The 17,014-nt window shown below is 50.1% G+C and overlaps 3 protein-coding genes across 7 annotated transcripts in view; all 3 read left to right on the top strand.

The window, feature by feature from the left end:
* The window catches only part of fra (neogenin protein frazzled), a 500,782-nt gene that overhangs the window by 19,196 nt on the left and 464,572 nt on the right, over positions 1–17,014 (top strand). The gene's annotated exons all lie outside the window — the stretch shown is intronic.
* LOC119171439 (E3 SUMO-protein ligase PIAS3) lies at positions 403–2,331 on the top strand. The gene has a single exon (XM_037422258.2). It carries the CDS (start codon positions 659–661, stop codon positions 1,709–1,711), a length of 1,053 nt encoding a protein of 350 aa, XP_037278155.2. The 5' UTR covers positions 403–658; the 3' UTR covers positions 1,712–2,331.
* Positions 9,792–11,747, top strand: LOC119172251 (E3 SUMO-protein ligase PIAS1). Its single transcript, XM_037423290.2, has one exon. It carries the CDS (start codon positions 10,273–10,275, stop codon positions 11,509–11,511), a length of 1,239 nt encoding a protein of 412 aa, XP_037279187.2. The 5' UTR covers positions 9,792–10,272; the 3' UTR covers positions 11,512–11,747.

The following is a 17,014-nucleotide window of genomic DNA, read 5'->3' as shown; positions in this document are numbered from 1 at the left end:
CAAAACCCCTCAATTCCGCGAGACCCAGTTTGAGAACCGATATGCTCTCCAGGCCTGACGCGCATTGCTTGAGACAAAGCAAAACGGCTACCATGTTATCATATTTTCCCGATGACACACATTAAAGAAACGTTTTGCTACGAAGGGACAAAAGTACGAGTAATTGTACTTGAGCGAACGATATACACGTGGGGCAAGCATTCCCACATATTGACACAACTTTGGCACTGAGACACTTAATCATGGTGGCAAGCTCCGTATAGTATGCTCATCACGCGTGTACCATAGGCGTGTACTAAGCGTGACTATCTGTGCATTTAGTCATTATGTAAGCCGGATTAACTGTGTATTTAGTGATAGCGACGCACGCAAAATAAATACGCCATATGGTGAATGACACATGCTAGGAAACGACAACCTACAGATCCTTGTCACCTCTTGCCATTATAGATTCCTTGCCTATCCGCGCACGCGCATGAAAAATGGGCGACCGTCAGCGCTCGTCTTTTCGCCGTCCACTCTCTTTTACCCGGCATGTCAGCAGCGCGCAGACTACAACAACGATGCCGTGGTTTAGCCGCTCGGCCGACCGTGAAGATTACAGCTGCATCTGAGCACCTTCGTGTATACGACAAACCACGGGACGAGAACGACCAAGATGCCCCGAATTCAATCTCCGGAATCCCCGCTTCTGTTATTCAAGGAGGAGCCCCTATTCGTCGTCCTGGCCATACTGGTCCCGACGACGCCCTTATTGAGTTTCGGGTGCAAAGGATTGAAGCAAATTGCTTTCCGATTGAAACGGCAGCACGTGGATGCCATTCGCTCGTCCTCGACGGATGACGCGAACCGAGAGTGCAGTGTGCGAGTGCACCTTCGCTTCCGTTTGCTCTACACGAACAGCGAACAGGACGACAGTTACCCTTTGAACCTGGCCGTGGAGGTCAACGGTGAATCTTTGGCACTGCCAGCACCTATTCCTTGCAAGGTATCCGGTGGGCCAATCGAATGGGTGTGCTTGCCCATTAACATCGTCTCCTCCTGTAAACTGAAGCCTTCTGTTATGAACAAGGTGCGCGTAACCTGGCATCCCGTAAGCGGCCGACACTACGTCGTTGGTCTCTTCTTGGTCAAGAAGCTCGAGGCAGCGACCGTTTTGTGCGGGCTTGAACAGTTGAGCGTGGCTCTGACGAGAGACATGATCAAGAAGAAAGCCAAGCGCCGAGCAACCATATCCGACGACGTGGCCATAACCAGGTTCCACGTTTCGCTCACGTGCCCACTGAGCCAGTCCCGGATGAAGGTGCCGTGTCGCGCACGGTCGTGCAGGCACCTGGACTGCTTCGACGGCTTCAACTACCTGCAGGTCAACGAGCGGAGGCCCACTTGGACGTGTCCCGTGTGCATGATGCGGGCGCCTTTGTCGTCCTTGGTCGTTGACCAGGTGTTCGCACACATCTTGGCGAACGTGCCCAACGACTGCGACGGCGTCGTCTTCCACGAGGACGGCTCCTGGACTTCGTCGCAGAGGGACCAGGGCGCCACAATTTGCGTGACTCCTCCCCTGTTTACCGCTCGTGGTCCTGTGCCGCCTTCGAGATCCTCGTTCAGCCAGCAGGTCGGGCGATCCCTCAAGCAGCCGACGATAGAAGTAATCGACTTGACCAATAGCAGCAGTGACGACGAGGCGGGCTGTGGTGTGCGATGCTAACGTTTGGCTCCGTCGAGTTTACCGGCCCGCAACGCTTGCGCCGAGAACTCGAGAACACTCGTATTGGGCCCGTTCCCGTCGTGAAATAGTCCTCCGGAACCAACAGAACCAGTTTTTTTGCGTCGTTTGCGCCAAATTGTGTTAATAATCGCGACTTATTGAGTTTTAGCAGCGGAGTGGCTTGTGGGCGACATGTTCCATCTCAACACGCACGGCGACATCTGCGTCTCGGCTGCTTTTATACACGAACACGCGGTCGCAATGTGCTGACATTTAATTCAATTTGATGGCGCAAGTGAGTAGCACGAACGTTGCGCTTATGCCTATCGCCTATGCAGCCGCCTCTTTAGCGTGCAACGTTGCGCACAATGATAAGTCTTTGCGCGAATCTCACGAGCGAGGGGCTTCTCGGTGCACACGTCGTGAAGCACAGTTCGTGTCCACCTGGTACGTTACCTTATTTGATTGCTTTTACCGTTTTAAGATTTTAGACTCTTTTAAAATGTTTTGCTACTTTCGTAAATGCTGGATGCTGAGAGCGAATCGAATCAAGACTATCATCTCCCCCTGTTATCGTGCAGCAATATATGCGAAAAATGAATAAAAGCAGATTCAACCAACTGTGAGTACTTTTTTGGTCGTTCATATAAGCCGCCGGTGGCGCAATAGTGCATGACGTATGTATCGCCAGATAGATATGCGCCGCTCATTTCATTAGAGAGTTTTAGCAGAGCGGGCCAGCGGCCAGCGGAACGGAGCGGACCAGCGGAAACGCCACTGCGCATGCGCCAGTACGCTGAGGCGGCGAGCGGCTTACGGCGCTGCGCGCTCGCCCGCTCGTTTCGTCATCCCAGCGCAGCGCGCAGCGGCGGCCGGGCGAGCGAGCGTAGTTATTCAAAATGGCTGCCTCCAACGGTCGCGGTGTCGCGTCGCCGGCCGTGGTCGCATCGAACGCTTCTGAAACAAAAATGCAACCAGCTAAAAATCCCCGGAGGTGCTTCAGTGCTCACGAGGACCTCTGTCTTCTTCGGGAGGTGGCCGCGGCGAAGCCGTTTGGCGATGACATCAAGTGGGTGCATGTTCTCGCTGCGGTGAATCGGGCGGTGGGCCGGGAGCTCACCCTAAGAGGTATAAAAGATCGTGTAGACATTTTGCTGGGATACTGGAAGCTGCAGAACTCCAAACCACCAAATTGGCGCAGCACCACAACACATAAGACAACACCACCACAACACGTAAGTAGAGAAACATCTCCGGTGGGATCACATTTCCTACACGTAAACTCAAATACAACTTTATTTAAAATACAATGGTTCAGACTCGAGGACGCCTAAGGTTGTAGATTATTTATTTATTAGGAGGTAACGGCAAGACATCACTGCGCACCAGCATTTTTCCTGCGACGAGGGGTCTAAAACGGGTAGTTCCAGCGAAAACACGTTCGGCTGGTTAACAATTTTGAAAACTGCTTTTCAAATGTAAGTGTATGTCTTGCCGGAACAATACGGGTAATTTCATTGAAAATGACATACTGTCGTGTTGTACCTAGAAGCCCTCAGGTAATAGAATCTTAATTCTTTGATAAATTGTCGGCTTCATTGCATCTGTCATGTTTTTTTTTTTTAAGTGTGAAAGGATCCAGCGTCAAGTGTAAACCTGACAACACCATACGGTATGCAATTCGTCAATAAAGTCTTTGTTTTCGAAGCTGCTTGTCATGAAACATTACCGTGGGGCAAAGCGAACCTCGAGAACTGGTGGTTCAAGGCCCAAGTGTAGGGATACGTCGACACTGTACACACATTTCGCACTGTACAGAGGGGACTTACATGCATGGGAAATTACATGACACTGCCAGTAATGTTGTGGCATTTAACACAGTATAGCGGAAACGCTTGTAACAATACGAAATCAATTTCTCCATACGAAGAAACACAGGAATGTCAGTTTTTTGCACTTTTCGCTCAGCAGATTTCATTCACTAGAGTGTCATAACAAGTAGCGTACGTTTAGTACAGCAAATGACAGCCACAAGATCATTTTAAAGCATGGCTCGCCAACGAACTTTGTTTCGATAACTGTGGTTGGTTGTACAACACTATTTGTGGGCAAGGTAAACTTCAAGCTGTGGTGGTTCAAGGCCGAAGTACTGCGATACCTGGGCACCATACAAGCAAGTGTGACAGTTTGCGAGGAGTGCGCTCACTTTGTATATGCGTGGAAGGTTCTGAAGGTAGAGTTTCTGTTTTTTTTTTTTTTTTTGAAGTCCACGAAGGCAAACAGTCCGACAATTTTTCCAAAACCCCACTCCACAGCCTGCCTCACACTACTCGTGGCTTTGTTGAAAGCTAATTGTTCAGGAGTCAGGAGAGCTCCGCCATAGGGCTTGAGCAGTAGGGGCCGCAACGGGTAGGCAGGGTCCCCGTAGATGCAGCAGTCGTGACCTTGAACGAGGTTTTGTAGCTTCGTATACGCGGCGCTGTTTCCAAAGTTACCTGAAAGAATAAATCACGATTAGCTGGAGCTGCGCCCGTTCCTAGCAGGGAAGGAGGAGGCGAGTGACGTTCAGAAGCGGTTTGATCCACCAGCTGTGCTTGTCATTTACTCGCCTGAATCGTGTTTGCTGCCGGGGTATGATTCGTCCAACTGGCAGATTATGCCATTTGGGCACATTATAGCTTGGTACTTCAGGGCGTGGACTCTCTTGTGGCCGCTGAAGTACACTTTCTGGTTCCTTGTTGGTCGGCATATTGGCTGCGCCGTGCCATCGATGAAGGCCCAGCATTTCGTCAGCGGGGCACCTTTCGCGTGAACGGCCTGAAAAAATACCGAACGAATATGTCAGAAAGTTGTAATTGCAAATGTACAACTCTAATTATTCTCGCTTGCCTGTGAGAACTCTTCCAGGGTGTCCAGGTTCAGCCACGTGTGGTTATTACCGTCGTCCAGAAGGTGGAAGAAGTTGTCCTCGATGTGCCTGAGCACTTCGTTCGTCAATGACGATATGGTCGAGCTGTGTCGGGCGAAAAGGTGTTCCAGATCGCGCAGCCCGTTTGGGTAGGCTAGTCTTCTTAGCGTGATGCAAAGGGCCTCGTCGCCGGGAACTGACACCCTCTGCGGAGTTGTTACCTTGTCAGGTATGCACAAGGCTCTCTGTAGCCTGGGTACATCGTCCTTTTCCAACCGAAAGTACGTTCTGAACACGCCACTGTCGATCGCATCAATGTCCAAAAGACCTCGCATAACGAGTGGGTCACGCCGTGTCTCGCCCAGAACTTCTAAGCACAAGACGTCGACTATTTCGGACCATTTCAACCGAGTCAGGAGCAGGGGGTCCTGCAGTATGCTCTGGGGCATTGTTCAAAGCAGTTATCAGCGGCAATTTGCAGCGGCAAGCCACACACTGTCTGTTAAAAAGCGCGGCAAGAAACAGCTGGCTTGGAGCTTCGACTTCAGTTGGCTTGGTGACGTACTTTCCTCAGTTTAACGACTTCGCTAAAAGATACAAATAACCGTTAAAGTAAAATAGTATGTACTGAAACATAAAATTCGTGTTTGTATTGTGGTTTTAGCATCTAAAAATAAACCTTTACTTTTTTTTCCTATCAGGGTAGTTCAAATTTGAATGGACAGATGGCGCAGTACAACGCTTCGCTGGGGGCAGCAGCCGATCGTTCAGCTAAAACTCTTTTTTTCGCGCGTCGTTCCGCTGGCGCTGCGCTCGTCCGCTCCGGTTCGCTGGCCGCTGGCCCGCTCTGCTAAAACTCTTTATTGACGAGCGCGTCCGCGAACTGAAAGTTCTACTTGTCGCTGGCTGGCGAAAAAAAAAAAAAACGAGGGGGAAGTTCGCCTGATATCCGGCTTGTCTGTTGCCACACTTCATATGCGCATTAGCATTAATCGGCATACTGTGAGCAGCTTTCAATTCATGAAAAGAGAACAGTGCTTTCGAACAGTGAAAAATGTCTTTTAATCATGTGGGGGTTTCGGGACATAGAACCCTTGTAATTATTACCATTAGCAGTGAAAAAAGATATATATATATTTACCGCGCGTAAACGTTATACATTTATTATCGGCTCATCGCGTTGCCGCTTGACCATTTCCAAGCGAGTAAGTATATATACGTAAATACGTTCTGCTCAGGAGCCCAAGCTGATGACCCCCGAATGCGGGTGATAAGATTACTTCAAGATTAAGTGGACCTGTGCTAATGACTATGGTCCTGTTCATACAGGGACCCCACACTTGTCGGTCTAGTGATTATGGCTTTCGACCGCCGACCGCACGGTCGCAGGATCAAATCCCAACCCTGGCAGCCGCATTTTGATCGAAGCGATGTGTTAGAGGTGTACTTATACTTAGGCGCCAGTGAAAGTATCCCATGTGATCGAAATGGCCCGAGCATTCCATTACGGCATCTCTCGTAGTCATGCCGTATAGTTTCGGGACGTAGAATCTCTGCAAGTATACTAATCTGGAACCCAGGCTTGTCGGCTGAGCCTCCCATACTGGTATACTCTGTTGGTTCTCAAAGCAGCGAAGGCTTAAATAACATTTTATTTCAGAGCGGGAGTTCAGTGCTTCAGATTGATTGATTGATTGATATGTGGGGTTTAACGTCCCAAAACCACTATAGGATTATGAGAGACGCCGTAGTGGAGGGCTCCGGAAATTTAGACCACCTGGGGTTCTTTAACGTGCACCCTTCAGTGCTTCAGAACCTTAGAGAGGTCAAATGCGCAGCAGCGCTTTTGTTAACAATAAATTGAAGTAAATGTAGGGCTCGATTAGCTTCACCTGTGGGACACATTATAAAGCAAGCGCGATGACGTACTATATATCCTCAGTGAAATTGATCAACTATGCTCAATGCAATTAGCACGAGAAAAAGAAAGGCAGTTTGAGCACATTACTTGACAGGTTACAAAAAAAAAAGAACCTAGTGAATTAAGTTCCGTTTTTGGTGGGGTGCACGAGACATCTTGTGCGCGTTCTTCGATAGAATGGAAGGAAACGCCACGAGTGGGAGCCATAACTCCGACTTAATCGAGGCTCATTCGGCAGGGAGACGTGGAAATGTGAACCATTTTGGCAAAATAACTGTTGGTTGCACCGTTCCTTCCGATAACGGTTATACGTAAAGGTCTCCGGACGTGTTGGACTAGATCAGGGCGTAAGCGCTAGGGCCGCAGAAAGAACGAGCCCTGATTTGCGTTCGGCTTAAATTACTCCGATCCCGCAGCGCGGATAGTTTGCCAAAACCGCAACCAGCCCCCGCCCACTCCCCTCGCTCGACTACCACCACCGAACATATCGTGAGAATGCTATACAGAGCCGAATCATGGCGTTTCGATAGTTTTACGGCGCCGGTGGAAGTATAGTCCCGTGCAAAAATTAATCACGTGTGTGTAACCTGAGCATCTGGTAACCTGAGCTGCTGGTGAGGATCAGGTAACATCAGATCTGCTGAAAGATGGAGGACAGATTGTGTTAGAAAAAACTAGCCACCCTGTTTACTAGGTGTCTCCTGACGGGAAGAGTATCAGAGTCTTGGAAGAACGCTAACATCATCTTAATACATAATAAAGGAGATGACAAGGACTTGAAGAATTACAGGCCGATTAGCGTGATCTCTGTAGTATACAAGCTATTTACAAAGGTAATTGCTAACAGAATAAAGAAAGTATTAGAATTCAATCAACCAAAGGAACAAGCAGGATTTCGAACAGGCTACTCAGCAATCGACCACATTCATACTATCAATCAGGTAATAGAGAAGTGCTCAGAATATAACCAACCACTATACATAGCCTTCATAGATTACGAGAAGGCGTTTGATTCAGTAGAAATATCAGCCGTCATGCAGACACTGCGGAATCAGGGCGTCGATGAAGTATATATAAACATCCTGGAAGAAATCTACATGGGATCAACTGCTACCATAGTGCTTCATAAAGAAAGCAACAGAATACCAATCAAGAAGGGTGTAAAGCAGGGGGACACAATCTCCCCAATGCTATTTACCGCGTGATTACAGGAGGTTTTCAGAAGCCTAGAATGGGAACAGTATATAGGGATAAGAGTTAATGGAGAATACCTTAGTGACCTGCGCTTCGCCGATGACATTGCATTGCTGAGTAACTCAGGGGACGAATTTCAACTCATGATTACGGAGTTAGACAAGGATAGCAGAAAGGTAGGTCTTAAAATGAATCTGCAGAAAACGAAAGTAATGTACAACAACCTCGGAAAAGATCAGCGCTTCGAGATAGGTAATCATGCACTTCAAGTTGTAAAAGACTATGTCTACTTAGGACAGGTAATAACCGCAGAGCCCAACCACGAGATTGAAGTAACTAGAAGAATAAGAATGGGGTGGAGCACATTCGGCAAGCACTCTCAAATTATGACAGGTAGATTGCCACTATCCCTCAAGAGGAAGGTATATAACAGCTGTATCTTGCCGGTACTTAGCTACGGAGCAGAAACCTGGAGACTTACAAAGAGGGTTCAGCTTAAATTGAGGACGACGCAGCGAGCAATGGAAAGAAAAATTAGGTGTAACCTTAAGAGACAAGAAGAGAGCAGAGTGGATTAGGGAACAAACGGGGGTTAAGGATATCATAGCTGAAATCAAGAAGAAGAAATGGACATGGGCTGGGCATGTAGCGCGTAGACAGGATAACCGCTGGTCATTAAGGGTAACTAACTGGATTACCAGAGAAGGGAAGCGGGTTAGGGGGAGACAGAAGGTTAGGTGGGCAGATGAGATTAAGAAGTTTGCGGGTATAAATTGGCAGCAGCAAGCACAGGACCGGGTTAACTGGCGGAACATGGGAGAGGCCTTTGTCCTGCAGTGGACGTAGTCAGGCTGATGATGATGAACCTGAGCATCTTAAAAGTGCGAAGTTCTTACTTTTTAGCCTCATATTGATAATGCTACAAATTTATTAGCCAGATTCTGTTAAGCAGCGTCGTTAAAGGAATTCGGTTTGATACATGGACGACGTAACCACGAGACACACAACGTCGTTCGACGATGTGTTTGTGACACACATGCACTGTGGTGGTCGCTCGCGCTCGTCAGTATAGCCAGGTCTGCCCTACAAAATGCCTTCCGCGAATCTACGACCTGCTCGAAGTGCAACAGCCCCATTTTAAGGGGTGGAGATGATAGTACAAGCGTGCGTGAGCGGCAAGCACAGTTAATTACCGATCGTTATCTTTTTTTTCCTAACAGCGGAGCATCTGTAGTTCGCATTCATTATAGCACAGCAGAAAATGTGTCCGACGGAATAGCGAGTGGCTCGCCTCTTCATGAAGTGCGATGAAATCAAAGGAAAGCATGCACAAGTCCTGCCGCACAGGACTATTAGGACTATTTCTAACCGACTCTAGCTGATATGCATTACACACGCGATACTGCTCTGACACAGCGGCGTAGTTACTAGGGTTTTACGTGCCAAAACAACAGTATGATGAAAAGGAACACCGCAGTGGAGTGCTCCGGAAATTTATGCAATCTTGGTGTGTTCTTCAAAGTGCACTGACGTAGCACAGGGGTTCGTGTTTTGCGTCTCTATTGGAAACGCGACAGTTGCAGCAGGGATCCAACCCGCGTCCTTCGGGTCAGCAGTGCAGCATCGCAACCGCTGTTGGACCGCGGTGGTGAAACAATCACCTACTTTGATCAGTGCTCAACTCGGCTGTCTATAACGACGGAGTGTCGTGTGCGAAACAGCACGGGTGACATCTGAGCATGCGCGGCGCCAGTGATGTGCCGCGGATGCAACAACCGCTTTGGCCGTCGAAAGCGCTCCGAGCGATTTCGCGAAAAAAAAAAAAGAGAAAGAAAGTCGAAGTAAAACCGTTGTCGCCGTGATATGACATCACGAAACGAGAATATTTCTTTTTTGTTGTTGTTTTATTTTGATTTTGTAATATTGACAGCGCTTCGACTGACAAAGCAGCCATCGCGGTCGCGGAGATAAAGAAGGGTGGAAACTGCAGGGCAGGCACATCATTGGCGCCGCGCATGCTCAGATGTGGCGTATTTGCGACTGCAGATGTCGCTCGTGCTGTTCCGCACGCGACGCTCCGTCGTTATAGACAGCCGAGTTGAGCACTGATCGTATAGTTTCCTACGATTAAGTGCGAACTTTATGGCTTTGGTGCCTTGCACACGCTAAACTGAACTTAGTGTAAACTTTCTTCGAATTTAAAGCTTCCTTGTAAGTATATAGTACCGGATTCGGACGTCACCGGTCAATTTAATTGTCGCTTTTAGCGCGCTATCAGTACATGCTGTATCAGCGAGAAAGGAAGGTGCGCTACGAAAAGAAAGGCCGTGGAATACGAAGCAGTGTGATAGCTAGAAAGCACTTAGGTCACGGCGAAGCTGGCGAGCGGCGCATTGTATATGTAGACGCGCCGAGTGTCTGGTCAGTCGCGCGAGGCCGATTGCGCATATCCTTTGCCAAGACGACGACGGTGACGACTACGCTGCCTTCTAGCCGTCCACGTTCCTCAGGCTTCCAGGACACCGGCGTCTGTCCGCGATGGCATCGCGGAGCTCCTCGAAGACGTCTCGTAGGTCGTCGCGTTCGAGGTATCCGCACGCCTACTTCAGGAAGCAACCGTTTTACGATGTCGTGGCCACGCTCTTACCGGCGACCCGCCTCAAAAGCGACGGACACTCTCGGTGCCACAGGTGCTTTCAGTTCCGTTTTCTGCCGCATCACGTGAACGAAATTTTCACGTCGCTGTCCCATAAAACCCCGGAGGTTTCAGAGTACGGGGTCCAGGTGCACCTCCGCTTTTGCTTGGACTACAAGAGCGGCGACCAGGAGGACTGCTACCCGGCCGATTTGAGCGTGAAGGTGAACGACAAGGTCTGCGCACTGCCAGCGTTGATTCCTGCGCAGGCGCCCGGCGGTGCGACCGTACACGTACGCCAGCCCGTGAACATTGTCTCCTACTGCTTCTTGCATCCCGACATGAAGAACAGGCTTTCGCTGGACTGGGCGCGCGAACGGGGCCGCGAGTACCTCGTCGGCGTGTTCCTCGTGCGGAAGGAATCGGCGGCCACGATTCTTCGGGAACTGCAGGCGAGAGAAGCGCCGAGCACGGTCGCGACCAGAGAGCACATCACGAAGAAAGTGCAGGAGCGGGCAAGCGGTGGCGACGACATCGCGGTGACCAGCTTTCGCGTTTCGCTCACTTGCCCGCTGAGCAAGAAGCGGATGAGCGTCCCGTGCCGAGCGCACGGGTGCAAGCACGTTCAGTGCTTCGATGCGGCCAGCTACTTGCAGGTGAACGAGACGCGGCCCACGTGGATCTGTCCCGTCTGCGGTCGGCGGGCCGACTTCTTCTCGCTGTTCGTAGACCAACTTTTTAAGCAGATTGTCGAGAAGGCACCCGCCAGCTGCGACAGCGTCGTTTTCCGCGCGGACGGTTCCTGGACGCCGTCGGCTTCGCCGGGCGATGACTACCGAGCGGGCAAAGCCTCGACGACATCTGCTAGGAGCTCGAAGAGGCGTTCGATGTCCTCGTCCAACGAGCGTGATGGGCGGCCCAGCAAGCGCCGTAAGACGACGTTTGTTGATCTCACAGTGGACGTCATTGACCTTACCGAACATAGCGGAAACGAAGCGGAGGGCCGTGGTGGTGGGCATGACCCTTGTGCGAGTATCGACCCTTCCCCTCCGCTAGTCGGCGGTGGTTACGTTTCGCCGGCGCCGGATTGTGTCGAGGTGGTGCAAACGAGTGAATTTGACATGCGTAAAATAATCATGTGAATGGCACCGGCTGCTCCTGTGACGTTGTTTCGAACTCTCCCGCCAACTTCCTGCGTGGCCCGCCTAGTCGCCTGGCGCAGCAGCAGGCGTCTTGTTGTGGAAGCATCCATCGAAGTTCATTTGTACTACAAAGTGATTGTTTTGGTGCCCCCAAAGGTCCGAGGCTGGTTACTTTTTTTTTCCTTTTGTGAATAAAACTGGTCGATTATTGGGAATAAAACTGGTCGAAAATTTGATGACAAGTTCAATAATGCAACACTTCCTTCCGGTATCTCTTGCTTCAAGCGAAAGTCTTAGCCACGCTGCATCCCCCGCTTTTTTTTTCGCGGTTTTTCCTTTAACTTTCGCTTGATAATCTGCATCTGACTTTTTAGTTTGCAGACTATTGCGATGTGTGTTGGAATTCGTGATTTTGTTTCGTTGGCTGTCGAAAGCTAAGCCACTATTTCTGCTGTCTCTTTTCGAGTTGAGCCTTTCTCCGGGAATAATGTAGTATTTACGTCGTGTTCTTAAAGCTGTTTGAATGCGGTCGCTGCTCGCCACACGTACGGGTTCGCGGCTTATCTCTATAGGCATACGCGTAAGCAGTGACCGGTGGCTATGCCGGCAGCTGTCCGTCGCATCTATTTCACAACGTGCGCGCATAGTACGTGCTACGATACTGCAAGGGTTTCCCTTTTCAATCCTTCAAAGCACGGCAATTCGAGCTTGTCTCGAAGCACACTGACGAATTAAGGTACACTGTCGAGATCAGTATGTGTTACACTGTTGAAGCGCTTTGCCTAGCACTCTGACGGGTTGTGTGGGGTCGGTGATCGTGATACTTGTTCGAGTTATCGGGCGAGGGTTTTGGGGCTGTGTTCCGGTGAACGCGCATCGTATCCGCTTGCCCGCCCGCTCGCCGTCGTTTTGCCCGGCGCTGATGTCGGCCTCAAACTTTCTTATAACTTCGAGGGTGAAAGCAAGTGATTGGGGGGATGATTCGCGCTCGCAGGGACAGTCCGACTCTCTCCCGATAACTCGAAAACGTGTCACGATGGGCGAAAACGTAACACAACCTTAAAGTGTGCCAGGCCACTCAGTCTCGTGGTCTAGTCCACAGTGAGTGCTATATAGTATACGTATATACTATATGTACCGGTCTTATAACTATTACGTCGCACCTTTAGCACGGAAACCTTTTCTATTTCGTGAGCCTAATGAGAATCGTGATGGATAGCGCGAGATGCAGATGGTGTAACGGCATCACCGTTAGAGAGGCTTCTTCCAGGAGCCTAGCGGGGGAGCGGAGATCGTCGGCGCTGGCTGGCTTAGCTCGGTGTCGCCGCTTGTGTGCTACCTTTCACACAGGCAAGGCAGCGGCCTATGCATGCATGCCAGGTCACAGCTGAGCGGGCAGGAGGTCCAGAAGCGAGCCACCGGCCTGCCAGAGATTGATGGAAAAAGACCAAATGTACACGCGAAGATGCGAGCGAGGCGTGGGGAGAGGAGGAAGAGACGCAAAAATGAAAAAAAAAGGAAGTAAAACCTGAAGGCAGGCCACCGTTAAGAGGTTCGGGACCAGACGGAAGGAGGGTCGGCCAGCGGCTCTCGAGGATGAGAGTCCTGCTGGCTGTCTGAAAAAGCGGCGGTGCCGTCTCCTATTACCGAGGGGAAGGCGGTCGGTTGTGGATGGAAAAATGGCGGTCCCTGTCTAAAAAAGACGGCCGCGCGATGTTGCAGATCACCGGTGCGGACGGCTGGCAGCGTCCGTCACCTGCCGCTCTCTCTCTCCCCCTCTCCACGCTTCCACGTTCGTTGTCTTTTCACTGCTCTTCCGTGTACCGTTACCGCGCAACCATAATAGGCATGCTATAGACCAACGTTACTAAGTTCTAGTAACGTTGCTATAGACAGCGTTTCCGGCGTCTACGACAATTCTGACGCAGCGCTATTGGTCATTCGCAGCGAGTATATACACTTTATCGGAGCTCCGAAGAAAGGAAAGCCACTGCTGTTAAAGCACTATATTCGTGACTTGCGGCCATCCCTCTGCCCGAGAGCCTCGCCGGAAGACAATGCTTTTCCCTTGCTTTGCGGCCGCCGGAACTGACGGTGCTTCTTTCTTGCCTGCTTCCCCTGCGCTTGCTCAAGTTTATGGCCGGCCCTCAGGGGACATCGTCATGGCGACCGGCTGAAGCTAGGCATAGGTAGTTCATTTGTTCTGCACGAGGCGGTTTTTTTTTCTTTCTGCGTGACCCTTTCTTTTTTCTGCAGCGTGTGTATGTTTACGTTGTTTGTAAAGTACTAAATGTTTTTGTGAATGCTCTTGTAGTGCCGGATGGCTGCGCGGAATTTGGGATTTAGTTGTTGTACCACCACGCATATGTCCTTATAGTGAGTGGCTACCAAGAAAACGTCGACGACTTGCCAAATTTACGAGGAGTGTGAATATTTAAGATATTTTGAACATATTGAAACACGGGGCTGGAAGTGCTGTGTTTCAATACGTGTTCTATAACTGTCACTAACTGCTTCATGAAAATAGTTTGAACTTGTGGAGTCAGGGCGATGAAAATACAAAGGTTAATGGGACAGTAATAGCCAAGTCTGAGTAAGAAATTGCGCAACGGGAGAGAATGAATGACTACAGGTGAAAAACGCCTGCTACTGTTTCTGTTAACGCCTTTTCCGATTGTACGCACCCCTCTAAACGGAAAGATAGCGAGCAAGATCTGATTTGTTTGCACAGCACATGAAGCCAGCGGGTTTTGCGTGCCGAAATCGTGATATGTTTTCGAGGCACACCGTATAAGGGAGGGATCGAGAAATGTAGACCACCTGGCGTTCTTTTCGCGAGCACTGACGTCGCAGAGAAAACGGCAAGGGCTCTAGAATTTCGCCTCTAGATCGTCTCGGCGAGGATCGCACCCACGACTTTTAGCGACAAATGTCGAAAGTGAGCGTGCGCATGCCGTCCGCAGGGCTCCGTTGTACGAAAATGTGGTCACCGTAAGCCGCCGGGCCGAGGCCACTCTGAAAGGAGGCTGTCCTGTATGCTTGCCGTAGATGGCGTATCAGTCTATGGGAGACAATGGCGTAGCTAGAATAGGGGTTGGGGGGGGGGGGGGGGGGGAGTAGGAGAAAGTGTTTCAACGCTGCCGCTGTAAAGAAATGACAAGAGCCGGTGCTATACGACACCTGTCATTTTGATGCTCTGATAGAGCTCAATCGTAGGTTGTTTCGTTTACTGTCATATCTGCATAAATGTTAATGTGACAAAGAGGGGAGGGTAATATTGCTTCAGCGTAGATCAGTTTGAGCGTGAAAAAAAAAGATGCTATGCAGTAAGCCCAAACTCCATAAGCGCGAAAATGCACGCGACAGCGACGAGCGACGCGACGTAGATCGGCGTCGCGCGATCAGTCGCTAGCGCAGGCAAACCTCATTCACGCGACGGCTTCGGCGAGCGAATTCCACTGTTGCTGGCATGAGGCCGTCAACAGCCGTCAACTCGCACGAAGAAAACCGCGTAGTGAGCGGTTTCCAATTAAAAAATAAGATATATCGTTGTGTAATGTAACGGAAAGTGTTTATTATTGCCTTGCAGCATTTTTTATATGCGCATGCGTAATAAACATTGCGTTATTTCTTGTTGCGCATACGTGACTCGGGCAGGGTCACGTGCACCTATGTAGTCTTCGTCTTTTCCGGTTTTTCGCTATTGGCTGCTTGAGCCCAGCACTTCCGGGCGATGAGCGACGGTTTCCAAATCCGGAGAACCGAGCGATCGCGCGAAAACGAGCACGCGACACGTCGCGCGAACGCCCTGTTTCGTCGCTCATAGCGTCGCTCGTCGCTGTCGCGTGCATTTTCGCGCTTATGGAGTTTGGGCTGTAAAGAAGAAAAAAAAAAAAAACGGACGACAGTGTCTGTTTTTTCCCCTTCCTTACTGCATAGCATTTTTCTTCATGCTCAAACTGAGCTGCGCTAAAGCAAAATCATTTTATCGTGCACCAATTGTGTTTGTGTGAACCATCGAATGTACATGTTCTTTCAACGTCATCTCATATACATGTTCATGTAAATGACGTCTGTCTTGTCACCATCGTTAGAGTATGTCTAAGACGGAAATGTTCTGTTGAGTGTTATTGACGTTTGTGGCAATAAATTTTTTCTAAACACAATTCGATACGTGATTTTTCGCCGTTTCTTTGGTTCTTCTCTGCTGTGAATTTTCGGGGACGGCTTTAAGCTCTCCCATAGTAGAGTACCCTGTGCTCTAAATGGTTACCCCCTTTTTCTACCCCCCCCCCCGCACCAATTCGCCCAGTCAGCAGTACTTGTCGAGGGGAGGGTGCAAGCAGCGCTCAAAAATTTTTTAAGGGCGTCCAAACCACGCCCTTTAAACGAGACCATCTCCTATTTCTCCACCGGTCATTAATTACTGACGGTACTGTGTTTGTCAGTTTCTCGTGGTGTGTACTGTTCCTCTCGGTTTTGCCACTTCGTTGGCCTGAGGCGTCTCTTCTTTCGTTCATTTGCGAGAACAGAGACGATGCTGCTCGGGAAGAAAGCAAGCACGAGGAGAAAGGGAGCAGTCCGTCGTCTACTCGCGGTCGACCGCAAGGCTCCGATCCATTCGTCAACGTCGCGTTCAGTGCCACAGCCGTTCCGCCAAGGGACTTCGCTCCCCGCCGGTTCGCTCGTCCTCGTGCGTTTTCCCTCGAGTGGCCAAACCACTGCCGCCGTGGAACCAGAAGCACCAGGCGAGCAGAACTGAAGGACTGGCTCCGCAGAGCCATCCCATGCTTGCGCTCACTCTCGTCCCCGGGGTCGTCCTCAGCGTTATAAGTATACGCCCCTCCTTATTCAGAGACAGGGCCTCAGAAACTGCCGCGGTTGTCCAACCGAATGCCCTTTCAGGGCACACCGGGTTTGTTAGTCATCGTAGGCCTTCATCCTTCTCTGTAGGCTGTCATACGCATCATACCTTCGGTCTGATAGCGGAGTTGAGTGCATGATCCTTCATCAGCTTTGAGTATACTAAGAACGTGTGTTGCATGGAAAGTTCTCATATGACACACATCTAAGAATCTCGTATGATCCCATGAGAACACACATGATTCATATGTGTTCATACAAGATTATTGGATACGAGGCGTACGTGTCATACGAGAATTTTCGTAAGGACGCAGCGCCACGTGCTTAGCGAGAAATCTTCCTCGCTCTATTCTTATGCCTGCGAGTCTGTGGCATTGTTCCTGGTGTGGGGAGATTGCGGGTGAGACAGAAGCTGGCGCGAAAAGACGAAACGTGGGCGAAACTCCCAGCTTTCAGAACGCCTGACCTTAGGCCTAACGAGTGGCCTGAATGGCGACAAAAAGTGACCGTTACGTGACAGGTCGCTCGTTCGATCGCTCAGTTTCATAAATCTAGAAACTGCAAGCCGTATATGACCGACTAGCCAATGGCAACGTGTGCGCGAGTACCACAGTTCCGTCACGGCAGAGAAACAGACAAA

Source organism: Rhipicephalus microplus, chromosome 4 (assembly GCF_043290135.1).
Source record: "Rhipicephalus microplus isolate Deutch F79 chromosome 4, USDA_Rmic, whole genome shotgun sequence".
NCBI classification, from domain to species: Eukaryota; Metazoa; Arthropoda; class Arachnida; order Ixodida; family Ixodidae; genus Rhipicephalus; species Rhipicephalus microplus.
This window is presented reverse-complemented; position numbering and strand designations above follow the sequence as displayed.

What these genes read in the sequence shown, in the direction of transcription:
- LOC119171439 (XM_037422258.2), top strand. Translation starts at nt 659, where the DNA reads ATGCCCCGAATTCAATCTCCGGAATCCCCGCTTCTGTTATTCAAGGAG.
- LOC119172251 (XM_037423290.2), top strand. Translation starts at nt 10,273, where the DNA reads ATGGCATCGCGGAGCTCCTCGAAGACGTCTCGTAGGTCGTCGCGTTCG.